This window comes from Ochlerotatus camptorhynchus, unplaced genomic scaffold, assembly GCF_037179485.1.
Source record: "Ochlerotatus camptorhynchus isolate MF236.1 unplaced genomic scaffold, CSIRO-AGI_Acam_v1.1 ptg000089l, whole genome shotgun sequence".
NCBI classification, from domain to species: domain Eukaryota; kingdom Metazoa; phylum Arthropoda; class Insecta; order Diptera; family Culicidae; genus Ochlerotatus; species Ochlerotatus camptorhynchus.
In genome coordinates this window covers 923,486-946,645 of record NW_027040579.1, presented here as the reverse complement: position 1 = coordinate 946,645, position 23,160 = coordinate 923,486, and the positions used below count along the sequence as shown (strand labels likewise).

Here is a 23,160-nt window from a genome sequence, read left to right as displayed (position 1 = left end):
AATGAATCTTGCTCAGAGAGTGAGTCATTTTTACTCATTCGTATGGATAAATTTCCAAAAGTGTAAGTTACTCTTGCGCTGAGTGATCTACGCTTTTAGAAATCTCTCCATACGAATGAGTAAAAGTGACTCACTCCCTGAGTTAGTTTTGTTTTCAGTGTACTACACATCGGCATGCGGCCTTTCCTCGGAAAGTACCACTTACCAATCACGAGTACGCCACAATTCGTTCCACCAGTTTATTGATTTGTACAGCAAACGAAGCTCCAGCAATCCACTCCCATTATCCCACCCTTCTATATCATGCTATCGGATCACCTTTTTTTCCCGCCACTCAAAACGTTAGAGACCCTCAACAACATGCCACCGCGTCTTTATTTTCGCTCGCTTAAACCACAAAATTGCGTTCAAAAAACGACCCAACCAGCCACATTACCGTTTAAGTTCGTGGCAATCAGATTATTGCATTAGTTCGCCTTTCAATCACAACCGCACGCACATGAACCGCCCCACAACCGAATAGCTCTATATGTGTGAAAGAATGTTGCCCCCTGGTTCGAGTATTGAACATAACCCTTGAAAAAAAAAAATCCCAATAAAATTGTTTTTCACCGCTCGGCACGATTTCCTGCTCACAAGCGAAGGCAAACCAGTGTTGGCTTAGATTATATTTTCCATTTTAAATATTCAATTATAAATATGATTACTTAATCCAACGCTGTTTTACCTCGCTTTGTGTGATGAGAAAAGGGTGAAATTTTGTCGAACGGCTTTCCCGCAAAACCAGCTCCATCAGCCTCAGTGGGACTCATGTGTGGAATAATTTCTCTCTTTTCCCGCAGTCGACTTTATGGGTGGCGATGCGAAAAGTCCACAGCACACGGCCGTGCATCCAATGTACGTGAGCTATACTAGTTTACCAACCACGAATAGCGCCAACTCGACGCAGCTGAAGTCAGCTATAGCTGCCAAATCTGCGCCATTAGCCGCCACCGTCATCACCGCCAACCATCATAACAGCAATAGTTCCCATTGCCTCAGTAACACTAGCGCTAAGCTCGGTGTTGTGCTCAAGTCGATTAACGGTCACGATAACAAGAATCCCAACTCATCCTCAAACACTAACACCCTACTGTCGTCATCATCATCACCGTCATCGACGTTCACCAATTGCAATGGGAACGGTAGCATCGGCAATGGCAGGCCTCCATCTGCACTCGGTGGACAGACACACGAACAGCACGTGCCACTCCATCAACAGCCACTTCCACATCCGCTCAGTCGAAATTCTAGCTTTAGCAAAACCCGCAGCGGACAACTGCGGAAAAATAGCAGTAGTGTCAGTATTCGGTACACTGACGTTACCCAACAGCAGCAGCAGCAGCAGCAGCAGGATGAGAGCATGATCCCGAACGAGGACGATACCTTCTTCATTCCAAAGAGCTCCTCCTGTCGCAATAACTTCGGTATCAGCAATCCCTTCAACAACGTCTCCAGTCGATACTATCGCGATGGCGATTGTGATTCACGAGCTGAAGACGATGACGATAGTAGCCATCTGATTACCGGCTCCTCGCAGCAACTAGCCCTTTCGACGCCGCTGAAACGGCATCCCTCGGTTTCATCGACGAGTAACAGCATTGGCGGCGGCGGTGGAGGCAACAACAGCAGTAGCACAACGACGACACCAATGAACGAGAACAACGCGATAGCTTTTGAACGAAATTTCCCCCACGGGACACGACCTGATTTTAGTAGTGCTCACCAGCACAGGATAGGTACTAAGCCACAGCCACAGCAAGTACAACCGATACCACCACCAGTGCCACCCCTGCCACAGTTACACTTCCACCACCAGCAGCACCAGCACCAGCAACAACAGAATTTCGAGAGCGGCAACAGCGAAAACTATCGGATGCCATACCAGTACGTAACGCGTTCGCCGAACTTGAACCGAATTGCGCGGCGGAACAATGTGAACCTAATTAATAACAATAACAACAATAACCCCCGTGTCATGAGCCCCAAGTACTGCGATCAAATTCGCGACTTTGCGGGGGGGCCTCCCGGCTACCCGGGGCACGAAAATAACAATTACCCTCCGCCTCCCCCGTCGGTTTCGTCGGCCAGCGGGAGTGGTTATCCGGCGATGGTGATGCATCGGGCCAAATCCCAGGATCGATTATCGCACCGCTCTCGAAGACACCATCACCACCACCACCACGGAGGCGCACGTGGCCAGTACCAACAGCGCCCGCGGTCGTTCTGCAGCAATAACGGAGCCTATCCGGACTATGTGATTATGGAACATCCCGGCAATTAGGAAGTTCCAAAGCCTTGCCTGATTTTTGTTTTTCCTTAACTGTTTAATACTGCTGCTTTTCTGACCGCTTTTTAGATGGTAATGATGAAATAGTGACAGGGGGCGCCGGTGGGTCTACGTCCGATGTCGGCTGTAGACAGACCATGGGGAGTGGGTGATTGGACATACAAGATTGATTGTTAAATTAGTTTAGCGGCGGCGGCAAGAGGCATACTGGTGATGACGTGAAAATCGAAGGGTTTATCAATAGTGAATTCGACGGTAGACGGTAACGGTGTAATTGTTCGACATTTAGAAAACGTAATTGATTTCGATCTACGCAGCATTGGATATTCTATAATCAAAAGTCAGTTCAGTTTGAATTATGCTAAATCTAATAAGTTGAATTCAATAAAAATTTGTTTGTTTTAATAAAAGTTCCTGATGGATGGATGTAATGTGATCCTTCGTCCTCAGTAATATTTAAAAATGAATATGGCCTTTCGGATCATAGCCAAGGTTGCAAATACTCATTTCAGCTAAAACAATGTTTTGTTCAATTATGAAATAATTAGATGCTATGATCATATTTTGAATAGGTAAGAGACAATAAGAGGTTGCAAAGAATGTGTTTGACATTTTAAACCTGTTTATTTCACTTCATTAGAGTCACAATCAGCGATTTTTCACACACTCACTCACTCACTCACTCACTCAGCGATCAGCAAATCACTGATTGTGACTCATAGAAAGCAAAATTTACAGGTTTTACGTTTTAAACGCATACTGTGTAACCTCTTCTTGTAAGTTACAAGTAAAACATGTCATCATACCATCTTTTGGTTTTATTATTCCGAAAAACATTATTTTAGCTGAAATGCGTATTTGCAACCTTGATCACAGCAGTGAACCTCGTAATAAAACAACTTATACTAAATCTTAAATTGATACGATTTTCCTAATTCGTTGATCGGTAATAAGTGACGCTCAACCGTTACGTGTTGATCCAACAAGCGACTTAGCACACTCGTAAATTTCGTATATGCTGTTAAATTTTGATATAATAATTGTAAAAATTTCTACATATGTTATTATAAATACAGTGAAGTACAGAGTGGACACTAGGGTGGGTTAACTTTAGAACCCCCGATCCAAACTGCTCTTTCAACGCGCCTTGAGGTCCCCAACAACTGTGCAAAATTTGAACGAATTTGGTTATAATCTAAATTTGCCGGAGAATTTTAAATGTTGCATGGGCAAATGTACGGTCCTATTCATTTGCTTACCAAAAATCCAAGTATTGCTCAAATTTCACCAAATCTCACTGGTTGATAAGAAATTTGTGAAAAATCATCGAACTGTTTGCTGAACGTTCAGCTGTTGAGATTTCGGTAAAATTTCACAGAAATCTTTGAAATAATCTAAGTGTGATGGATGCACATGAGGGTGGCCTAAAATAACACTTTGACTGGAAATCTGGAGGCTCACTCTCCAATTGATAGCTAAGGGTGTTACAAAAAAAGCTTTTGTATGGCGGCAACTTTGAAAAACGGAATTTAGAGGTAGCCCGATGAGATTTTAGAAAAAAGTCGATTTGTGATAGTCATAATTGAACAAATACTTCTAATGCATCAACATTTAGAACAACCTAACCCTTTTATAATGTTTACACATTCCTTGAGGTCTCTACTAGAGAGGGTCTAGTATAAGAGAAGAGCGGACTCGCTGATTTTGAGCCAAACGAACTGTCAATCCAAAGCCAATCGAGCAGCGCCTATCTTGATTGCATTGGCAGTGTTTCTAGAAATTGCCTAGGCATAGGTTGCCAACGTAGTTTGTTTGAATCCGCTCCTCTCTGATACTGGACCCTCTCTAGTCTCTACTATATGAAAAAAAATCACAGCATTTTTTCATGATTTTTTTTTTAAATTAGAGGATAAGGATTTGAATTTGATCACTGTATAGCAAAATGAATTATTGTTATAAAAGTAATTACTCAAACCCTCTTTCAAAAATTATCCTTTAACAAACATTATTATGCATTTAAAAATCAATTATCCTATGCGTGATAATGTTTGCACCATTAAACAATTTCAAGCAAAATTTACAGGTTTTACGTTTTAAACGCATACTGTGTAACCTCTTCTTGTAAGTTACAAGTAAAACATGTCATCATACCATCTTTTGGTTTTATTATTCCGAAAAACATTATTTTAGCTGAAATGCGTATTTGCAACCTTGATCACAGCAGTGAACCTCGTAATAAAACAACTTATACTAAATCTTAAATTGATACGATTTTCCTAATTCGTTGATCGGTAATAAGTGACGCTCAACCGTTACGTGTTGATCCAACAAGCGACTTAGCACACTCGTAAATTTCGTATATGCTGTTAAATTTTGATATAATAATTGTAAAAATTTCTACATATGTTATTATAAATACAGTGAAGTACAGAGTGGACACTAGGGTGGGTTAACTTTAGAACCCCCGATCCAAACTGCTCTTTCCACGCGCCTTGAGGTCCCCAACAACTGTGCAAAATTTGAACGAATTTGGTTATAATCTAAATTTGCCGGAGAATTTTAAATGTTGCATGGGCAAATGTACGGTCCTATTCATTTGCTTACCAAAAATCCAAGTATTGCTCAAATTTCACCAAATCTCACTGGTTGATAAGAAATTTGTGAAAAATCATCGAACTGTTTGCCGAACGTTCAGCTGTTGAGATTTCGGTAAAATTTCACAGAAATCTTTGAAATAATCTAAGTGTGATGGATGCACATGAGGGTGGCCTAAAATAACACTTTGACTGGAAATCTGGAGGCTCACTCTCCAAGTGATAGCTAAGGGTGTTACAAAAAAAGCTTTTGTATGGCGGCAACTTTGAAAAACGGAATTTAGAGGTAGCCCGATGAGATTTTAGAAAAAAGTCGATTTGTGATAGTCATAATTGAACAAATACTTCTAATGCATCAACATTTAGAACAACCTAACCCTTTTATAATGTTTACACATTCCTTGAGGTCTCTACTAGAGAGGGTCTAGTATAAGAGAAGAGCGGACTCGCTGATTTTGAGCCAAACGAACTGTCAATCCAAAGCCAATCGAGCAGCGCCTATCTTGATTGCATTGGCAGTGTTTCTAGAAATTGCCTAGGCATAGGTTGCCAACGTAGTTTGTTTGAATCCGCTCCTCTCTGATACTGGACCCTCTCTAGTCTCTACTATATAAAAAAAAATCACAGCATTTTTTCATGATTTTTTTTTTTAATTAGAGGATAAGGATTTGAATTTGATCACTGTATAGCAAAATGAATTATTGTTATAAAAGTAATTACTCAAACCCTCTTTCAAAAATTATCCTTTAACAAACATTATTATGCATTTAAAAATCAATTATCCTATGCGTGATAATGTTTGCACCATTAAACAATTTCAAAATTAAAAAAATTCTCAAAAATTTTGTTTTCGAGTTTTTTTTTATTTATTTAAAGGGGGATGTTTCTCAGAGTCTTAAACTATGTTAATCATCGATCGAGTTTCCACTTGCTGCAATTACGGCCTCCACACGCTTTTCCGCAGTTTCTAATAATGTAGTCTGGATCCATTTCTCTCCAGGTACGGGTCAATATTTGTCTGAGGCTTGCTGTACTCGGGTGACGTTTAGAACAGGCCTTGGCCTTCATGACGCGCCATATTGAGTGATCCAGCGGATTAAGATCGAGGCTGGATGGCGGCCACATATCCTTCGCCCAGAACGGAAGATGTTCCTGCAACCACTTCTGAGTGCGGTTCGAGGTGTGGCACGGAGCCCCATTTTGTTGAAATACAACATTTGGCTTCGGACCGTACTGTTTTTTGTTCCACGGAAGAACATACTTACTTAAAATCCCGATGTAGATCTCCGAGTTGACCTTGACAAACACCATAACGCTAGCAGGATGCTTGGTCAGATACACGTTCTTGTGCTCGTCGGCCACGTCTTTTACCGGAAGAGAACTAATATACCGGTCGATTCTGGAATCTGATACGGGATCGACGCTAAACATGCTCTCGTCGGTGAACAGGATTACCGGATTTTTTCGCGTAAGGAAGTTCAAGATTTTCTTGCATCGTTCGACTCGTAGCTCCCGGATGCGGTTGGTAATCATGTAATTTTTTTTTACGTGCCCTCGATTTCGCCGTAAAGTCACTGATCCCGTGTTCCTTTGTCATTTTCCTTATTGAACGCACTGGATTCACCCTAATCTTCCTTTTGATAGCAGCGATAACCCGCGGAACCCAAGCTGACCTCGGACGACCTGTGGCCACCTTCGCAGATAGTTGTCCTTTCTTTTCCCGGTTTAAAACCCTTTTGACGGTCCACCGGGACACTCCCACGGCGATTGAAATGTCTTTTTATGACATTTGCGCGTGGGAAAAATCACGAATACGCTGCCACTTCGTCATGGTGCAACTGTCAAACTAAGTAAATCATTTTGTTTTATACACTGCCTACTACGGTATGAGCTATAGGTTACGTGCATGCAAAGAAAACCAAGGCATTGTATGCACAGGTGAAACGGGAACCTTAGTTGTACGATGGTGCAAACATTATCACGCATACGGTACTGTTGCGCTACCTGATGTAAATAAAATTTTAAGTCACGACATATTCAATTTTGGGCAACTTACATTTTCAGTGCTAAAATTCAAATCTCGAGATCCATCTATACTGTATAAACTCCTGCAATGAAAACCAATCAAACAGCTACTTGTTTAGCTACCCATCGATACTCAACTGCTATTGAATTGAACTGCATTCTGTTGACAGTCGTGCCGGTTGCTTGTGCATATTTCATATCCGGTGTCGTTTGTGTCGTCATCGAGTCGCCTTAGCGCTTTAACTGGAACCCATGAACATGAACCCCACATGGTGATGAACCGCGCTGGTGGTGGTCACAATAATTTGTGGCATTCGCATGCACCAGAATAATATCGATACATATTAGAAACTTTCCCCCCCGCCTTCGTTAGTTTCCGCGCTATTCCCATATGTATCAATAATTAATTAGAATCGTACATCAGCCGGAGGCGTTTGAAGTGGCTGCATTGTGCGTTTGACGTAGCCAAAATAGAAACACCTGGGAGAGGGCTTCAAATGCGGGGAGCTAAAAATATCCTGTCACTATTTCATCATCCCAAAACGCAGCAGAACGTTTCATCGTATGGCACCAAAAGCGACTACTTTATATGATTATTTTTGTAACAGAAATGTTCGATGTTCCTTACGTATTACTATCGTTTTGATACAAACATTTTTGCAAGATCAAAAATGCAGTTCAAACTGTCTAGCGAGAGATTGAAATACGATAGTTCAATAAATAAATAATAGCATTGTAGAACTAATCCAGTAGTTAAACCACTGCGCATATGTTGTAGTTGAATGTTCATTTTTACTATTGTAATAGATTAACATTATTGTTACAGTTAGAGTATAGTAGTTGAGAACTGTTTAATCAGTAGTGATAACTAATTAGTTTTATCCTCCTCACGAGAGATCGTTTAGGTTATATTTATTGGCGACGAGGTGTAGATTTCAAACCAAAGTCTAAACAAACGAATAGCATTAGGGAGTGCATGACAAGCACTTTTGGTTTCCCCTTAAAAACAAATTGGCGTACAAAGTGAGGTTAATCAAACACTTGCAACTCAAGTTACGAAATCAAAATAAAACTGACATACAGCTCACTCCGCCACGTGAGCCTAAAATTGCGCATTTAGAGCTAATTTAGAGACCTTTTTACTTAAGTCACATCGGTATATGGTTAGCGAACTCAGTGATGAAGATGTTGTGTAAGTTTGTTCGATTTTTTTTAGGATCAATTTGTGTAAGATGAGAAGCGATTCGAATAGAAATCATAAAAAAAGAAAGATGAACGAAAATAAAACAAATCGCAGAGAAGAGATCATCAACCTTTGCCAAGTGAAACAAATAAAGAGTTCGTTCATTTTCATTCTTTTTTACATACACACATACCTTGTTGTTTCATTTCCTCTCCGTTCGAAAAAGGTTTCACTTTTGTTGTCTACTCCTATCGACATTATGGTTGTCGAATGTTGGTTTGGTTGTTATCACCGAAGTAAATTGCACGATGGCCATTTCTGTGGAAACTCTCTAAAAAATGAATATGAGGTTGGTTAATTATTAGAGAGTTAGATCACAGCCTACACTTTGCGTATCATTGTTGTTTTGATTGTACCGAGTTGTATGTACATGGGTGTTTTCACGCTACTACCACCACTTTAATTACTACCACAACTACTCAACTCTAGATGGAGGCTTCAAGGTACTTACAATAACTTTACTTTTAACCAAATTAACCGTAGGTATTACATAATTGTAACAGGTAACAGTGTGCTAAAACTAGTACTAACGAATCCACTAACATTGACCATCCCTCCCCCGTTTCCTGCATTGTCCCACACCATTTCACACACCTCGTGTTCCCCATTTCACACCAATCAGAGGCTACTGGTAAAGATTGAAAGAAAAAAGTGTTTATCTCATGGTCCGAAATTGAGCAAGAGCAGAAAGAAGGTTCGGAATTCGGAAAGCAACTGTTTTGTGGTCGGACCTGAAAACATGTGTATTCCCACGTGTGTGTTGAATTGTCCGTAAGGCTTGAGTAACACGACTAGCATCATAGCCATAGCTCATCGGGCCGCAAATTGGCTTCGATTATTGGGCAAAAGTATTCATGATTCGACAGTTTCCCTTTTCTTGCTTGTATTTTGGGATTTTTGACTGCGTGTAGAACATTCGGGAGGAAGAAGAAATTTACCTCTCTCAAATAAACGCTGAAACTAGATGGTTTTCATTGCTGTATCTCTCGCTCTGCTCCCCATATATCGATATCAAAGGGACCATCAAGGATATGATGATGATGATGGTCCCACCTCTTACCCCTACAAAGGTTTGAGCTGGACGATTTATCTTTAAGATAATTAAATATGACAATTTAACCAGGTTTGCAAACAAAATCGAAGATATAAATTCCCTCTAGAGTTTACAGTTGCTTCACAGCGATATAAATGTGAAAAATCTCAGGCGTCCATCTCTTAGTTCGCCTTTTTGTCCACCTAAAATATTCATAAGTATTATAAGCAATCAAGAGTTAATGAACAATCAACAAAGCATCCTATTACACTGCAACCCCGCAATCTGATGCTATCATAATTTTCAACAATGTCAGGAATACTCACGAACACCCAAAATTTGCCAGAAAACTTACTACTCACTGAAGGTATCTTCCAAATAAGCTTCAAAATTGCATTTTTATCAAATTTTAAATTCAGTACTTTATATCCATAATAAGCGCGTGGCTCAAACCTTTGTAGACTACTTTTTTTTAAATTTACTATTAAATCAAATACCTATTAAAAATCCATCATCACCATCGTGGAAAACAGAAATAGTTTTTGCAGTGCTACAATAATTATTAAAAATTCGTTATGGCAGCTATCCATATAAAATAACCCGTTAGTGATAACTTCGTCAAGATACACAATTTGTCAATTCATAATATAGGATAGGCAGATATCGACATTCAGAATACCGTTAAGGAGTCATGCATGTATTATGTCATGCTCCAAAGGGGAGAGGGGCGTGAAAGATTGTGAACCTGAATATTTTCCAACAATATATTCATTACAGAAACAAATACCTCCCAAAGATTTTCAGAATAGGAGGATCCATAATCTATGAAATCAGTTTTCTAATTACATATTTTGCTATATTTTGTTGATTTTTTCCAAGTAATCTGTGATTAAAATGCAAAGATTCTATTACGAAGTGAAGTTTGTTAACATGATTTTTATCGCAACATTTGAAAACGAAATATCAGCTTTTCTAAACAAAACTTGTAAGGCCAGTTTCGCGCGTTCGAAATTGAAGAATTTCTCCTACCCGATGGTATTATTGGTTTGCATAGGCGAGCTTCGATTCGCGCGGAAGAGGCATTAAAAGTTTAGTTTAGAAAAGTTGATAGACCTTTTCAAATGTAACGCGAGAATTATTTTTTTTTTTGCGGTGGCTGACGAATAATCCAGTGTTGGAATATGTACAAAAGCATAAGTTCCGTTTTCGAAAAATATATGTTTTGCAAAAGAGTTTGAACAAAAAATACGCCAAAGGAAACTGGGGGACATTACAATTATTTCTAAAATAAAGAGCTTTGAGTGTGGATTCCGTTATAATTGCTTATCTTCTGACAGATACTCACGAAGAAGAGAGAGACGGCAAACTCCCCTACTTAGATCTTCTTATCATCCGGGAAACGTCTTCGTTCGATTTCGAAATCTATAGAAAACCAACAAACACAAAGAGAGTAATACCAAGCACTTCAAACCATTCCCATCAACACAAAATGGCCGCTTTTCATCACATGGTTCACAGGATGCAAACTCTTCCTCTTAGCGATACAGCCAAATCAAAGGAAATAGCTCACATTTATTTTTTAAATGCTAGACTTAATGGGTATCAAGAAAAAAAACAATTCCAGCAGTAACCGATAAAAGAACAAGGGATCATTTTAGGCGTACTTCGACAACTCTTAAGTGGACCCTACACGATGGCTTTTATTGACAATAATCGTATTGTCAATACATTCAATATTGACGTCAATACATCGATATTGACAATATTTCTGTATTCACATCGTCAATATTAATGTCAATAATTCCCCTTCGCGTCAATATATTGATACGTGTGGGGTTCGCTTTACACCAGTAACTGAGGATTTAAAACAGGCTTCCAGTGCTCGCGCTACCGTATGCGAGACGCAATACGAATAGTCTCATAGTCATAGCAGTCTCATGCGTAAGAGATTTGTAGCACTCTGTTCTCTCTCTTCAGTTTTGTCGCATCTCGCATTCTCATAATGTCTGTGTGTCGCACTGTTTTGTAAGCACAGCACATTTCCGGATATATGCGTTTCATGAGAACGAGTATCATGTGACGTCGCGTGAGCCGAAGCTCATGCGCTTTTCGCAATGAGACGTCGCTAAGCGACGTTTCAATGCGACATCGAAATAACAAACTCAACTGGAAGACCAACTCGTGTTCTTGATGTGGGAAAAGTGTTGTTTTGTTTTGAAAACGATGGAAAGCGACCTAGCTACTACACTCTTATCGAACGTGGAGAAGAGGTGTCAGATGGCTATGACCAACAAAGTTTTTCTAGCGGCAATCTTCGTTGATTAAAGGATTAACTTGAAAAATAGCCCATTCATGACGAACGAAGGAAGAGATGTGGCTTTAGTAAGCGAAGTGTACAATCAAGTTGTGGTTTATTTGCTCGTTAATATGCTTTTTTTCAATTTCACCGAGGGTCCAAGGTACTAACACTAGAACTTTTTGGAAATCTGTTATCGCAAATTGATTGTTTCAGCATCATGGTGGCTGGTATGAACTATCCTATGAGCACTAACACATCTGAAGAATTCAGATGCTGCCGTAGTAAGTTTTGTTGGTTGACAGGTATTCAATACAATTCCTGAAGCAAGAAGCTTAACAACAATCCGTAATACAGATATGACATAACTTTTTCCTAAATTTATTACATTAACATTAATCCAGCATTTCGTACCTACGTACACTCTGGTGCAAAGTTAATCGGACAAAGGTAGTTTTCATACAAAATAGCCAAGTTTAACATGTTGTAAATGTGTTCTGTTATGATCAATTGAGCTGAAATTTTGACGCAAAACTACAAATATGTTGTATTTCACGTGTAAGAAATAAAAAAAAAATTGAAGCACCTGCTGGAAGGTGACAATAAAATTAAAATTTGTGCATAGCTGATCGGACTAAGGTCAATGGAAAAGCAAGTTTTGAGTCAAAATTTCAGCTCAATTGATCATAACAGAACAAATTCACAACATGTTAAACTTGGTTAATTTTTAAGTGTAGAATTGTGTGTATGTAATGAGAAGTCACCACCAACGTTTTTGCAGCAAAGTACACTTCTGCGTTTAAAATAATCCCTAAAAATAGTATTCACTCAAGCCAGACAAAATAAAAATATTATTCTTATTAATCTTATTAAGTTCGATCATTACTAGCGTGTTGATATGATAGTCAGACCGAACTGTGACATTTTATTTGATTTCGAGATAAACGAATTTAAAGTTGGCTGTTCAATATTGTGTCTTATGTAATGGGACAAATCATTTGACCGTTTTCTCTTGCTACTCTAATTTTTCAAATCTGGCTGAAACAGTGAACTGTAGCTGAGGGAATTCTTGATCTTATGATATCATTAACTAATTTTTTGGTTTTATTTTGCTACTTAGTCCTTTCTGACTTAACGCCGACCATATTTTTCCACCAAATGGGCTGAAAGCTTCAGAGGCTTCCAAAAAATGTATTTTAGAAGATTTCCGCATAAGGACTTGTTGAAGGACACATAGTTCCAGAGATATTCCGGTATTATTTGGGGTGCTAACATGCTAACGGTATCCCAACTACCGTAAGGTTGCCATCCACTGCTCACGGAGTCTTCCTTTACCTTCCTTTAGTATCCTTTCGACAAGCAATTGCGTCTTCCTAGGAGCATGAGTGGTGATCTTACGGTGATTCCAGTATATCTCTGGAACCATGTGTTGAGCCTGCTTGAATCTATACTAGAAGATATTTCTGGAACCATCTAAAAACTTCACCCCATTTCAAAAGGCACATGTGAAAAGGGCACACAAGTCTTCTGTGAACAAACCCTTGCAGTCCCTTCTCTCGTCACCCGACAACATCACATATGATGGGACCGCGTGAGAGCGCATTGAGATGTTTCAATGAAACAGTCGCATTTGATTGAATACATGCGTCGCATTGAGAGAGCAATGCGATGAGACAAAACAAAATTGAAACCCTCGAATTTGTTGAGAGCGTGTAGCTTGTCGCGCGCATCGTTGTGGTCTCTCTTTTGTACAATTAATGTAGCACACCATGGATTTGAGAGTCATGCGACACTCCGTCTCACAGCTCGCTGTCGCATTTGCGTACGCGTGAGATTTCCGGAAGCCTGAGTTTAAAACGGGTAGCGGTGAATTTCGACAAAAACATTGCCAACCATTGCACAATGGTCCCAAAGCCGTATTTTGGAAGACAAAAATGTTTGCGCTAAAACCGTTGATTTTAGGCATATGGTGTCTTACGGAAAGTTACTTCATATTTTTGGCCAATTTTTTTTATGTTAGTGAAATTAGGGTGGTCCATAAAATTGGTGAATTGAAAATGTGAACTTTTTTATTATGTGAGATAGACCAGTGCAATGTTATAGAAAGTTGCAGAACAATCAATTTGCGGCACCTTTGCTCAAGTCACCAAACTTCAATCTCTTATGGTTCATGAGTTATGATTTTTTTTAAACAAGCAAGTTAGGGTGGTCCCAGAAAAATTGGGGTTCTTTGAATATCTTTTCATACGTTCATTTCTCGTAGAACAAATGTTCTAGACACTTTTAGAACTTTCAATGTCAAATATTTTTGCTCAAGCAACCAAGTTGATATCTTTTTTCATTGGAAAGTTAAAGGCGATTTCTTTTAAAAAAAACTGGCATTTTTCAATTGTCAATATCTCTAAAAGGAGCAAACCGATTTTCAAGTTTTTAATTCCATTTGAAAGATCATTATTTTGTTCAATAACGGTGGGAAAACTGCGAGAGCGATTTTTGTTTAAAGCATTTAATTTAATTTAAAAAAAAAGTCGTATGTTTATGCAAAAAACTGCCATAACTCTTCAAACAAAGGAGATAGCACCTTAATTGCTTCGGCAATTAAGGTACTATCAAAAGTTCGGGTGCGTTATCAAAAGTTCTAAAAGTGTCTAGAACAAAGTTTTTGCGAGAAATCAATGTATGAAAAGATAATTGTGAAAAAGTGAAGCATATTCATGAAAATCCATGAAGAAAGAGCTGTCGCACGGCACGTTTTTGAATTAAAACGAAATTGTCCCCTGTTACAGGTTCTCTCGGGGCATCCCAGTGGTTCTGAGACCGGCCAATGTGGTAAATGATTCACTTTAAGTCTATAGAAAGAATATTCATGAAAATCTATGAAGAAAGAGCTGTCGCACGGTATGTTTTGGAGTAAAAATACAATTGCCCCCTACTACAGGTTCCCCCGGGGGTATCTCGTGATTCCGAGAGCTGCCAATGTGGTCACTGATCCATTTGAATTTTAATGAATGCCTAATCTTTAAAAACCATGAAGAATGAGCTGTCGCACGGCATGTTTTGGTGTAAAAATGCCATTGTCCCCTGCTCCAGGTTCCCCCGGGGGCATACTGGATGTTCCGAGAGTGGCCAATATGGTCAATGATGCATTTAAAGTTTATCAAAAGTCTATTTACGAGAAACCATGAAGAATGAGCTATCGCACGGCATGTTTTGAGTGATTAAATGATCTGCCCGCATTCAGAACCCTTCACCACAACCGATTCCAGGGAAATGACCATATCTCGGTTGATTATAGACCAATTTTAGTTCTTGGCATATGATTCGCTTTAGAAATGGTTCTTCTTTTGTGGTATTTACTAAAAATATTTATATTTAACCAGCATCGTATATAAAATTTCACCAAAAATTTAGCAAGTTAGGCAAGCCGTGGCTACACCGTAGAACAATATTAGTTTTCCAGTCAAATGCTCTTGGAAGATTTAAAATCGGATCATTTTTGACGAAGTTACAATACTCCAAATTGGACCAAAAATTTGAGTATCCTAGTTATTTTGAGTAACCCCTGTACCTGTTGGAGACTAAATTTAGGTACCTGGTTAGGTAAATTGTGACATGGCAGTGGATACCTGGTGATTTTTAGTACCGATTGATTAGTATATAGCTCGTAGATAAAAGATGGATTCTTCAGTGGTGTTGAGTACTTGGCACTGATGAAGTCTGCAAGTAGTAGACGAAATACGCGTATCTGTAAAAAGATAAGCAATTATAACGGGGGATACAAATTATAAAGGGATTCCGTTAAGAGTTTTGACAAATTTAAAAGATTAAGCTAAATTGTTAAAAACTTTTTACACAGTAATCAAATCAATTTGCAGTCTTCGGAAAAGTTATACTGTATGCCCGTAAAGGTACAATTAAATGTATTATACAATAGAGTTTATTGTAATTACAATAAATCGTATTCTCCACAACGATAAAATTACAATAGAATGTATTGTTTCTACAATATAATGTATGGTAAATGGGAGAATATACAATAGAACAAGGGGGTCGTTATATATCTTAACCATAAGAAAAATCACTTTTTCCCGAACAAACTTGAGCCATTTACCAGCCATTGTTGTTCTATTGTTGAAAACTCAATAACATAAAAATTTTGTGACTGGCTTTTTGAATGCATTCTGCAACAAAATTTTGATTTAACAGTGATCTACCTATTAATCTATTCAATTGTGTTAACTTGGTCAAAACATTTCTCTAGTTTCAAAGCTTTGAAGAGAAATAGTTTTTGAAGTCCTTTGTATAGAACAGCTGGCTGATTGAGCACAGATTAGAAGCAGACAAAACTAGCTAAGGCCATTTTGTCAGTCACCGGCTGCACAACAGAATAAAAATATTGTTGAAAACTCTTACTGTTTTGTACAACAATATGTTAAAATTTCGTGTACTATGTACGCATAATAAGATCCATTGTTGTAATTGTATTTTATTTTATGGTAATTGTATGGTTATTTTCTTCCGGGTGGTTTGCCAAATCTTGTTCTCAGGTATATGAACGATAGGCAACGATTAAACAATATGTAAATTTGTGGTGAATATTTTCTTTACGTTTCCCATATACTAGGTGGGGTGAAAAGTAACCTCATTGGGAATGAAATTTTTTGTTTTTTTTTAATGTTATTCAATATAGCCCCCATTTAGCCCGATACACTTATTCCTGCGATTTTCCAACTTCATGATCCCGTCTGAAAAGTAATTTTTAAGGTCTGCAAAATACTCCTCCGCGGCGTCGATGATTTCCTCACTTAAGCTGATTTTTTTTATTGATGAGCCATCTTTTGAGGTTTGGGAAGAGATAATAGTCTGAGAGAGCCAAATCGGGTGAATACGGTGGATGCGGAAGCAATTGGAGCCGTAAGTCATTGATTTTAGCCGTGGTTGCGATGCTCTTGTGCGCCGGCGCATTGTCTTGCAAAAACATTTTTTTTTTTCGCTCATGTGAGGCCGTTTTGCAGCGATTTTGGCCTTCAATAATGCACAGTTATGCACAGTAATACCAATACGAAACTAACGACTTTAAATTGGCTCACTACTTGACTAGCCTATTGGTCCCAAGCAAACGATTAACGTACCCCATTCTAGTCGAAATTCTAGTACTACGCCATGTTTGTTTTGATTCGCTATGAAAGTTTGACAGATAAAATGAGGGGTTATTGGTTTTTCCTATGTTTCGAGGGGTGAATCGATTAGCTTGGGACCGAAGAGAGTACCAGAGCTGAGCCAAAAAGTTGGGCACGTTATTTCGGGACCTTCTAGTCTTAGAGTTACCTCTATGGTAATACTCGCTGTTGATGGTTTTTCCTTTTTTGAGGTAGTCCACGAAGAGTATGCCATGACAATCCCAGAAATCCGACGCCATAACCCTTCCGACCCATCGAGCCTCCCTCGGCCGTTTCGGAGCACTCGTGCCGGCTTCAGTACATTGCCGGGCACTCATTCTGTTCTCTGGGGTGTAATAGTGGATCCAGGTTTCATCAACAGTTACCAGGCTTTCCAAAACTCCTCGAGCTCAGATTATGCCCCATAGATGCTCAGCTCATTCATCGTGAGCTAGTTCATCCCTCACATATTAAGAGCAATGATGTCAAATCCAAAGAGCGCAAAAGAGCTCGAGCTCAGATTGATGCTCAAGCTGGACTTCCACAAACATGCATCACGATGAGTGATGCGCGGTTCTTTCTTGAGTGAATCGTGATTTACATCGGCTCTGCTCACCAAACAACATTTTGAACTTCGGGATGGACTCGGTGAAACCGTAAATATAGAGCATCGTTATGCATTCGGAGAGAGCACGCACGGCCTTTGATTGATGCCCGGTTCTTCCATTCAATATTTTGATACAGAACAATACATTCAATGGACTATAGGACCATTCCCAGAGAACGTAACATTTTGAGAGATTGATGTTTTTGTTTTACTTGGGGACCACTTTTTGGGTTACTCAAACTCAGTCGTAAAAATCTTTGATCGTTTTTTTCCGCTAAGTGCTTTATGAGTGGATAAACGAAATTATATTTCTGACTAAGAATATACGAGGGAAAACAAGTAAAAGCACTTTACTCCGTTTATGGATTATCCCTTGTCGCTGCACACACGGTAGCTCGAAAATCTTTCTGGGCCAACAATTGAAATAGGCGGAACAATCCAACGTCAGCAATTGCTTTAAACATAAAATTCTCGAGAATCAAAATACTACCACGTAAACTAATATTGCCATTCAATAAAAGAAGTTTGCTCTATCAGATGATGATGTTAGATTGCTTGGATGTGCTTTGATTTTCGAGGAATAATTGTTTAAAGCCACTGTTTACGTTTGGTTGTTCCGCCGCCTCATAACCTTCAGTTGGTTGCAAGATGTCGCCGAAACGCAAATCAAATTTTATGCATAGGTTAACTACCCCATTTTCGGCCTATTAAGCACAACCCGCACTTAGTCTTTCTTAATCTTGCGTAGTTTAGCACCAATTGGAATGTTTTTATTACTGATGGCTTCCAAATCTATTCACCTTTCCGTACGTACCGTGATAAAGAGAAACAAACTTTTGAGATATTGTTAAAAGCAAAGATATCTAATTAACAAGATATCCCAATATCAATTCCTCATACAAGGCATATAATTACCAGCCGTATGTGATCGCACTGCCATCTGTGGAGTGCACATTGAAACTGTTGGGAGTTCCCCGCCAACTTCACCACCTGGGCTCAATAACTGACAGGTGTCAGCATGATAGATGTCAATGCGGACGTTGATGATCAGCCGAGGAAAGAGGACGATATCATCCTCGAAGTCATCATCATTATATTGCGATAGCAAGATTCTTACTTGTTTGTGATTGTTCCGATTTTCAATCATTACCACTTTATACGCAACAGAAACACTTGAGAAAACAATCACACATCCAAGCGCGCATCATGATGTGCTTGTCATATGTTTTGCTTTCGAGCGAAAGAGTTTCCAATATACCACCGGTATCAGTAAGATGCAAATCTCTAATAGTAATTGATGATTTGCGGAGCTGGTGCTCAAAAGAATCTTAATAAGCAAAGAAGTAAACATGGGAAAAGCATTCACTCTCTCTAAAGAATTATTCCAACACCCCAGTCACTGGAAATGCAACGTATCGAAATCATTGCTAAACGTAATAAAATATGCCGTCTTCTTTGGCCAACGCAGCACGATTTTTTAGAGACAGCTAACAGCGCCAAACGGTTTGTGACGAGACAACGTTGAACTGCAGCGTTGGAAGAAAACACGCACACCAACATCTATACATGTACGAACCCACACAACTGAGCGGACGGTACAGCGCAAATCAAAACACGAAGCGGTTTCATCACTCATCGTCTTCATTCAGCTTCGGCTACTTCCGTTTGCGTTTGTGTTGGAATAATTCTTTAGAGAGAGTGAATGCTTTTCCCATGTTTACTTCTTTGCTTATTAAGATTCTTTTGAGCACCAGCTCCGTAAATCATCAATTACTATTAGAGATTTGCATCTTACTGATACCGGTGGTATATTGGAAACTCGTTCGCTCGAAAGCAAAACATATGACAAGCACATCATGATGCGCGCTTGGATGTGTGATTGTTTTCTCAAGTGTTTCTGTTGCGTATAAAGTGGTAATGATTGAAAATCGGAACAATCACAAACAAGTAAGAATCTTGCTATCGCAATATAATCATAGAGGTAACTCTAAGACCAGAAGGTCCCGAAGAAACGTGCTCAACTTTTTGGCTCAGCTCTGGTACTCTCTTCGGTCCCAAGCTAATCGATTCACCCCTCGAAACATAGGAAAAACCAATAACCCCTCATTTTACCTGTCAAACTTTCATAGCGAATCAAAACAAACATTGTGTAGTACTAGAATTTTGACTAGAAAGGGGTAGATTAATCGTTTGCTTGGGACCAATAGGCTAGTCAAGTAGTGAGCCAATTTAAAATTGTTAGTTTCGTATTGATTGTTGATATAATGATGATGACTTCGAGGATGATATCGTCCTCTTTCCTCGGCTGATCATCAACGTCCGCATTGACATCTATCATGCTGACACCTGTCAGTTATTGAGCCCAGGTGGTGAAGTTGGCGGGGAACTCCCAACAGTTTCAATGTGCACTCAACAGATGGCACTGCGATCACATACGGCTGGTAATTATATGCCTTGTATGAGGAATTGATTAGTGGGATATCTTGTTAATTAGATATCTTTGGCCCAGCTTGAGCATCAAGTTCAGCTCTGTGAGAGCAAAATATATCATCATCAAAATATGCTGGAGCTCAGCTTATTGATGACTCTTGATTGAGCTTTTGGTAAGCCTGACAGTTACCAATCGACGCCAAAAGTCCGCCGGATTCCGCATCAGCAAGTCCAAACACTCTTTCGAAATGCTCTCGCGTTCGTGTTTTTGGTCAGGAGTGAGCTTGCGTGGCACCCAGCGGCAGGATAACTTTTTCATATGCAGAATCTCGCTCAAAATATAGCGTGTGCGCTCAGTACTAATCTTTGCGGTATCTGCTAGCTCACGCACCTTCACTTTCCGGTCAGCCAAAACCATTTCATGTATTTTTTGACATTATCCTCTGTAACCGCATCGGAGGGCCTGCCACTGTGGACTTGTTAGGTAGCGGTGTTGCGGCCACCACGAAACTCTCGAAACCAATATTTGACGGTGTAATCTGACGGAGCATTAGCCCCATAATATTTATCCATTTTTCTTTTGATTCCTCCGCTTTTGCCTCTCAAAAAATGATGTTTTATGAGAGAACGAAAATCGTTTTTATCCATACTCAACATGATGTCAAACACGTCAATAACAATCAGCTATTAAAACAAAACTTAAGACAGTATAAGTTGCACTGAAATTTGGCATGTCTGCCCAAATTGGAGTTGACGGCGACTCTGTAGCTCTTTACTCCTATGGTAAAATCCATAAGCAAACGTCAGACTGTGCGTGAAATATGGCGGACTGCGTACTATCCATTCACTCCACCGAAATATCCCATAAGTTTCAATTGGTTTCAATAGGTATGGACTTATGGGAAATCCACACACTTAGAAATAATTACTTTTACAAGAGACGTAATCCCCAGGTGTGGGAGCTGCCTTCCTGCCGTCGGTAGCATTGGTGCTCAGCACGGAAAACAAGATCGACGGAAAACAAATCAAGGAAAAAAAAGAGACGTAATCCATATTGGACGTAAATCATGGAACGTAAATAAACATTTAATGTAAAATAAAGTTTTCTCAAATCGAAAGATAAGCAACTCGATGAAGAAAACGTTTGATTGAATTGATTTTCTCGTTGCTTTCAACTGATTCTTATGACAAAAGGGCCACTTACATGTGTCAGTCACAGGAAACCGAAATTTATACGAGTTTTTCGTAGTGTGTAGGGATGTCCATACAAGTCCCAGTACTGCTGGGGGATGTCGATACGTATTAACTCCAAATATTCCATCAGATCTGGTTCGATATACGACTGTCTTAGCGAAACAGTAAACGACAGATAAATGCAATCAGAAATGCAATTACATTCTATTTCGTGAGTAACCCCCATCATCAACGATCCAATATGCACTCTTATGTTGCACTAGTTCGGCTCAAAAGGACCTGGTGCGATGGGTGACCTACCAATTAGTCAATTATAAAGCCTTGCTCAGTTTCGAAAGTTTGATTCATGGCAGAGGAGGTTTTGGTGGGATCAGTGGTCCCGCATGACGACACTAAGTAATTTGCTGTTCAGCAAGATCCCATGACCGGGCATATTATCAACAACAACCACAGGGTACTGCAGCTGAACCAAGTGGTGGAAACTAACGATTTTAAATTAACTCACTACTTGACTAGCCTATTGGTCCCAAGCAAATCGATTAACGTACCCCATTCTAGTCGAAATTCTAGTACTACACTATGTTTGTTTTGATTCGCTATGAAAGTTTGACAGATAAAATGAGGGGTTCGTGGATTTTCCTATGTTTCGAGGGGTGCATCGATTAGCTTGGGCCCGAAAATAGTACCAGAGCTGAGCCATCTTGCAGCTATTGAATAGAAGCATCGTACCAAACGATATATTTGATGTTCTGTACTCGATAGGCGAATGGGCGATTAGGCCGAAGTGTAGATTTTTCCTCTACTCACTCTTTTTTGCTCTTTTTGAATACCATCAGTGTACCAAGTAATCACCAAGTAATAACCGCTCACTGGTGCTTAAAAAGTGCGATATTGGAAATCTCGTCCAACAATATAATATCAGCTTTTTCAAGCAAAACTTGTAATGTTTTTTTTCCGCAAACCGAAGCTTATCTTGCCAAAACAACAACACCGTCGAGTAGGGGATTTTTTCCCTATCCGATAGTGTTGTTTGTTTGCGTAGGTGAGCTGTGGTTTGTATTGTTAGTCGAGAAATATAAATAGCCAAATATTAGTGAATCATGGTCTAAGAGGGGTAGAAAATAAAACAGTAGCCACATTAGATACAAATGGAATTTGAAAAATAGAAGATTTGACACCAATGAGCGGTAATTGATACACTCACGGTCACTATACTCAGTAAACTAGACGAATGATATTCATACGATCAGTAAACATTATGACCTCGAAGCAAGCGTCTAAAATTCATTCTATAAAAGATTACTTGGCATTAATCGCCTTGTTCCAACCAGTATCGTTGGACTACTGAGATAGATGCGCACTCCTAAGGAGACAGACTAAATTTCCGGAAGATCAAAAAAAATATTATCATTCTACGGAAATCGATTAAGATCTGTATCTGTATCTGAAACTCAATAGTTCGGTCCACCGGAGGATCTGGAACATCGAAAAAAACACCTGTCTTATTTAACTGTGATTGGTAATTTATTGAACATGATAGTTGGTCTAAGGGAAACAATAAAAACACGTACTTGCTCCGATAAATCTGCATCTCAAGTCGCTCGGGTTACTCGCCGAATCATGAGATAAACACTTAATGCTAGCGTTACTGTTATTCCACAGCCTAATAAAATGTAAATAATCAATCTCCGATTACTAATTCGGCAATTTTCTTTCTGTCCCCCGATTTTTTCTCTCCCTGGTCTCTTTCTTTTCCGGAACCACGGCGCGTTCGATCTGCGACCCACAGCCAGCAGAAGTAGCAAAAAATCCAAACACCGTCAATCGCTCTACTCAATCGAATTCACCCGCCCGGTGGACGCGATTCGAGGAGCCCACGACGATGATGATCTCCGGGGTCCATCGCTCAGTCCCAAACCGATGACCCCACGTCGTGTCAAGCGACGATCTGTGATGCAACGGGGCACTACCGGCCGCCAAAGTACGACCAGCCGGCGAAGTCACTCCAACAATCGAAGCAGCGTGAGAAACTCCCGCCGGAAAGTACACCAAAACCCGGTTACTAAGCTGATGAACCAGCAGAGTGCTGGAACAATGACCCTAACCAAAACCTTCCCTCAGTTTGTGCACAGTAAGAACTCCGAACTGACGGAATCTAATCTCAAGTCACTGAACAACGATTACATCATGGGCCAAACAGCGGCTTCCATGTTGAACAATTTCAGTCAAGGCGGACCAAACAATCTCAAC

The 23,160-nt window shown here is 39.6% G+C and overlaps 1 protein-coding gene across 2 annotated transcripts in view; it reads left to right on the top strand.

The window, feature by feature from the left end:
- The window catches only part of LOC135698531 (sodium/potassium-transporting ATPase subunit beta-1-interacting protein-like), a 209,462-nt gene extending 186,626 nt beyond the window's left edge, over positions 1-22,836 (top strand). Inside the window, exons 6-7 of one of the 2 annotated variants that reach the window (XM_065218551.1) lie at positions 843-897; positions 22,700-22,836. In XM_065218551.1, coding sequence (XP_065074623.1) covers positions 843-897; positions 22,700-22,712 — 68 coding nt within the window. In that variant the 3' untranslated portion in view covers positions 22,713-22,836. Of the gene's footprint in view, positions 1-842; positions 2,812-22,699 lie in introns of those variants that run through there. The other variant, XM_065218550.1, reaches the window with a different exon arrangement.
- The last annotated feature ends 324 nt before the right edge of the window (positions 22,837-23,160 follow it).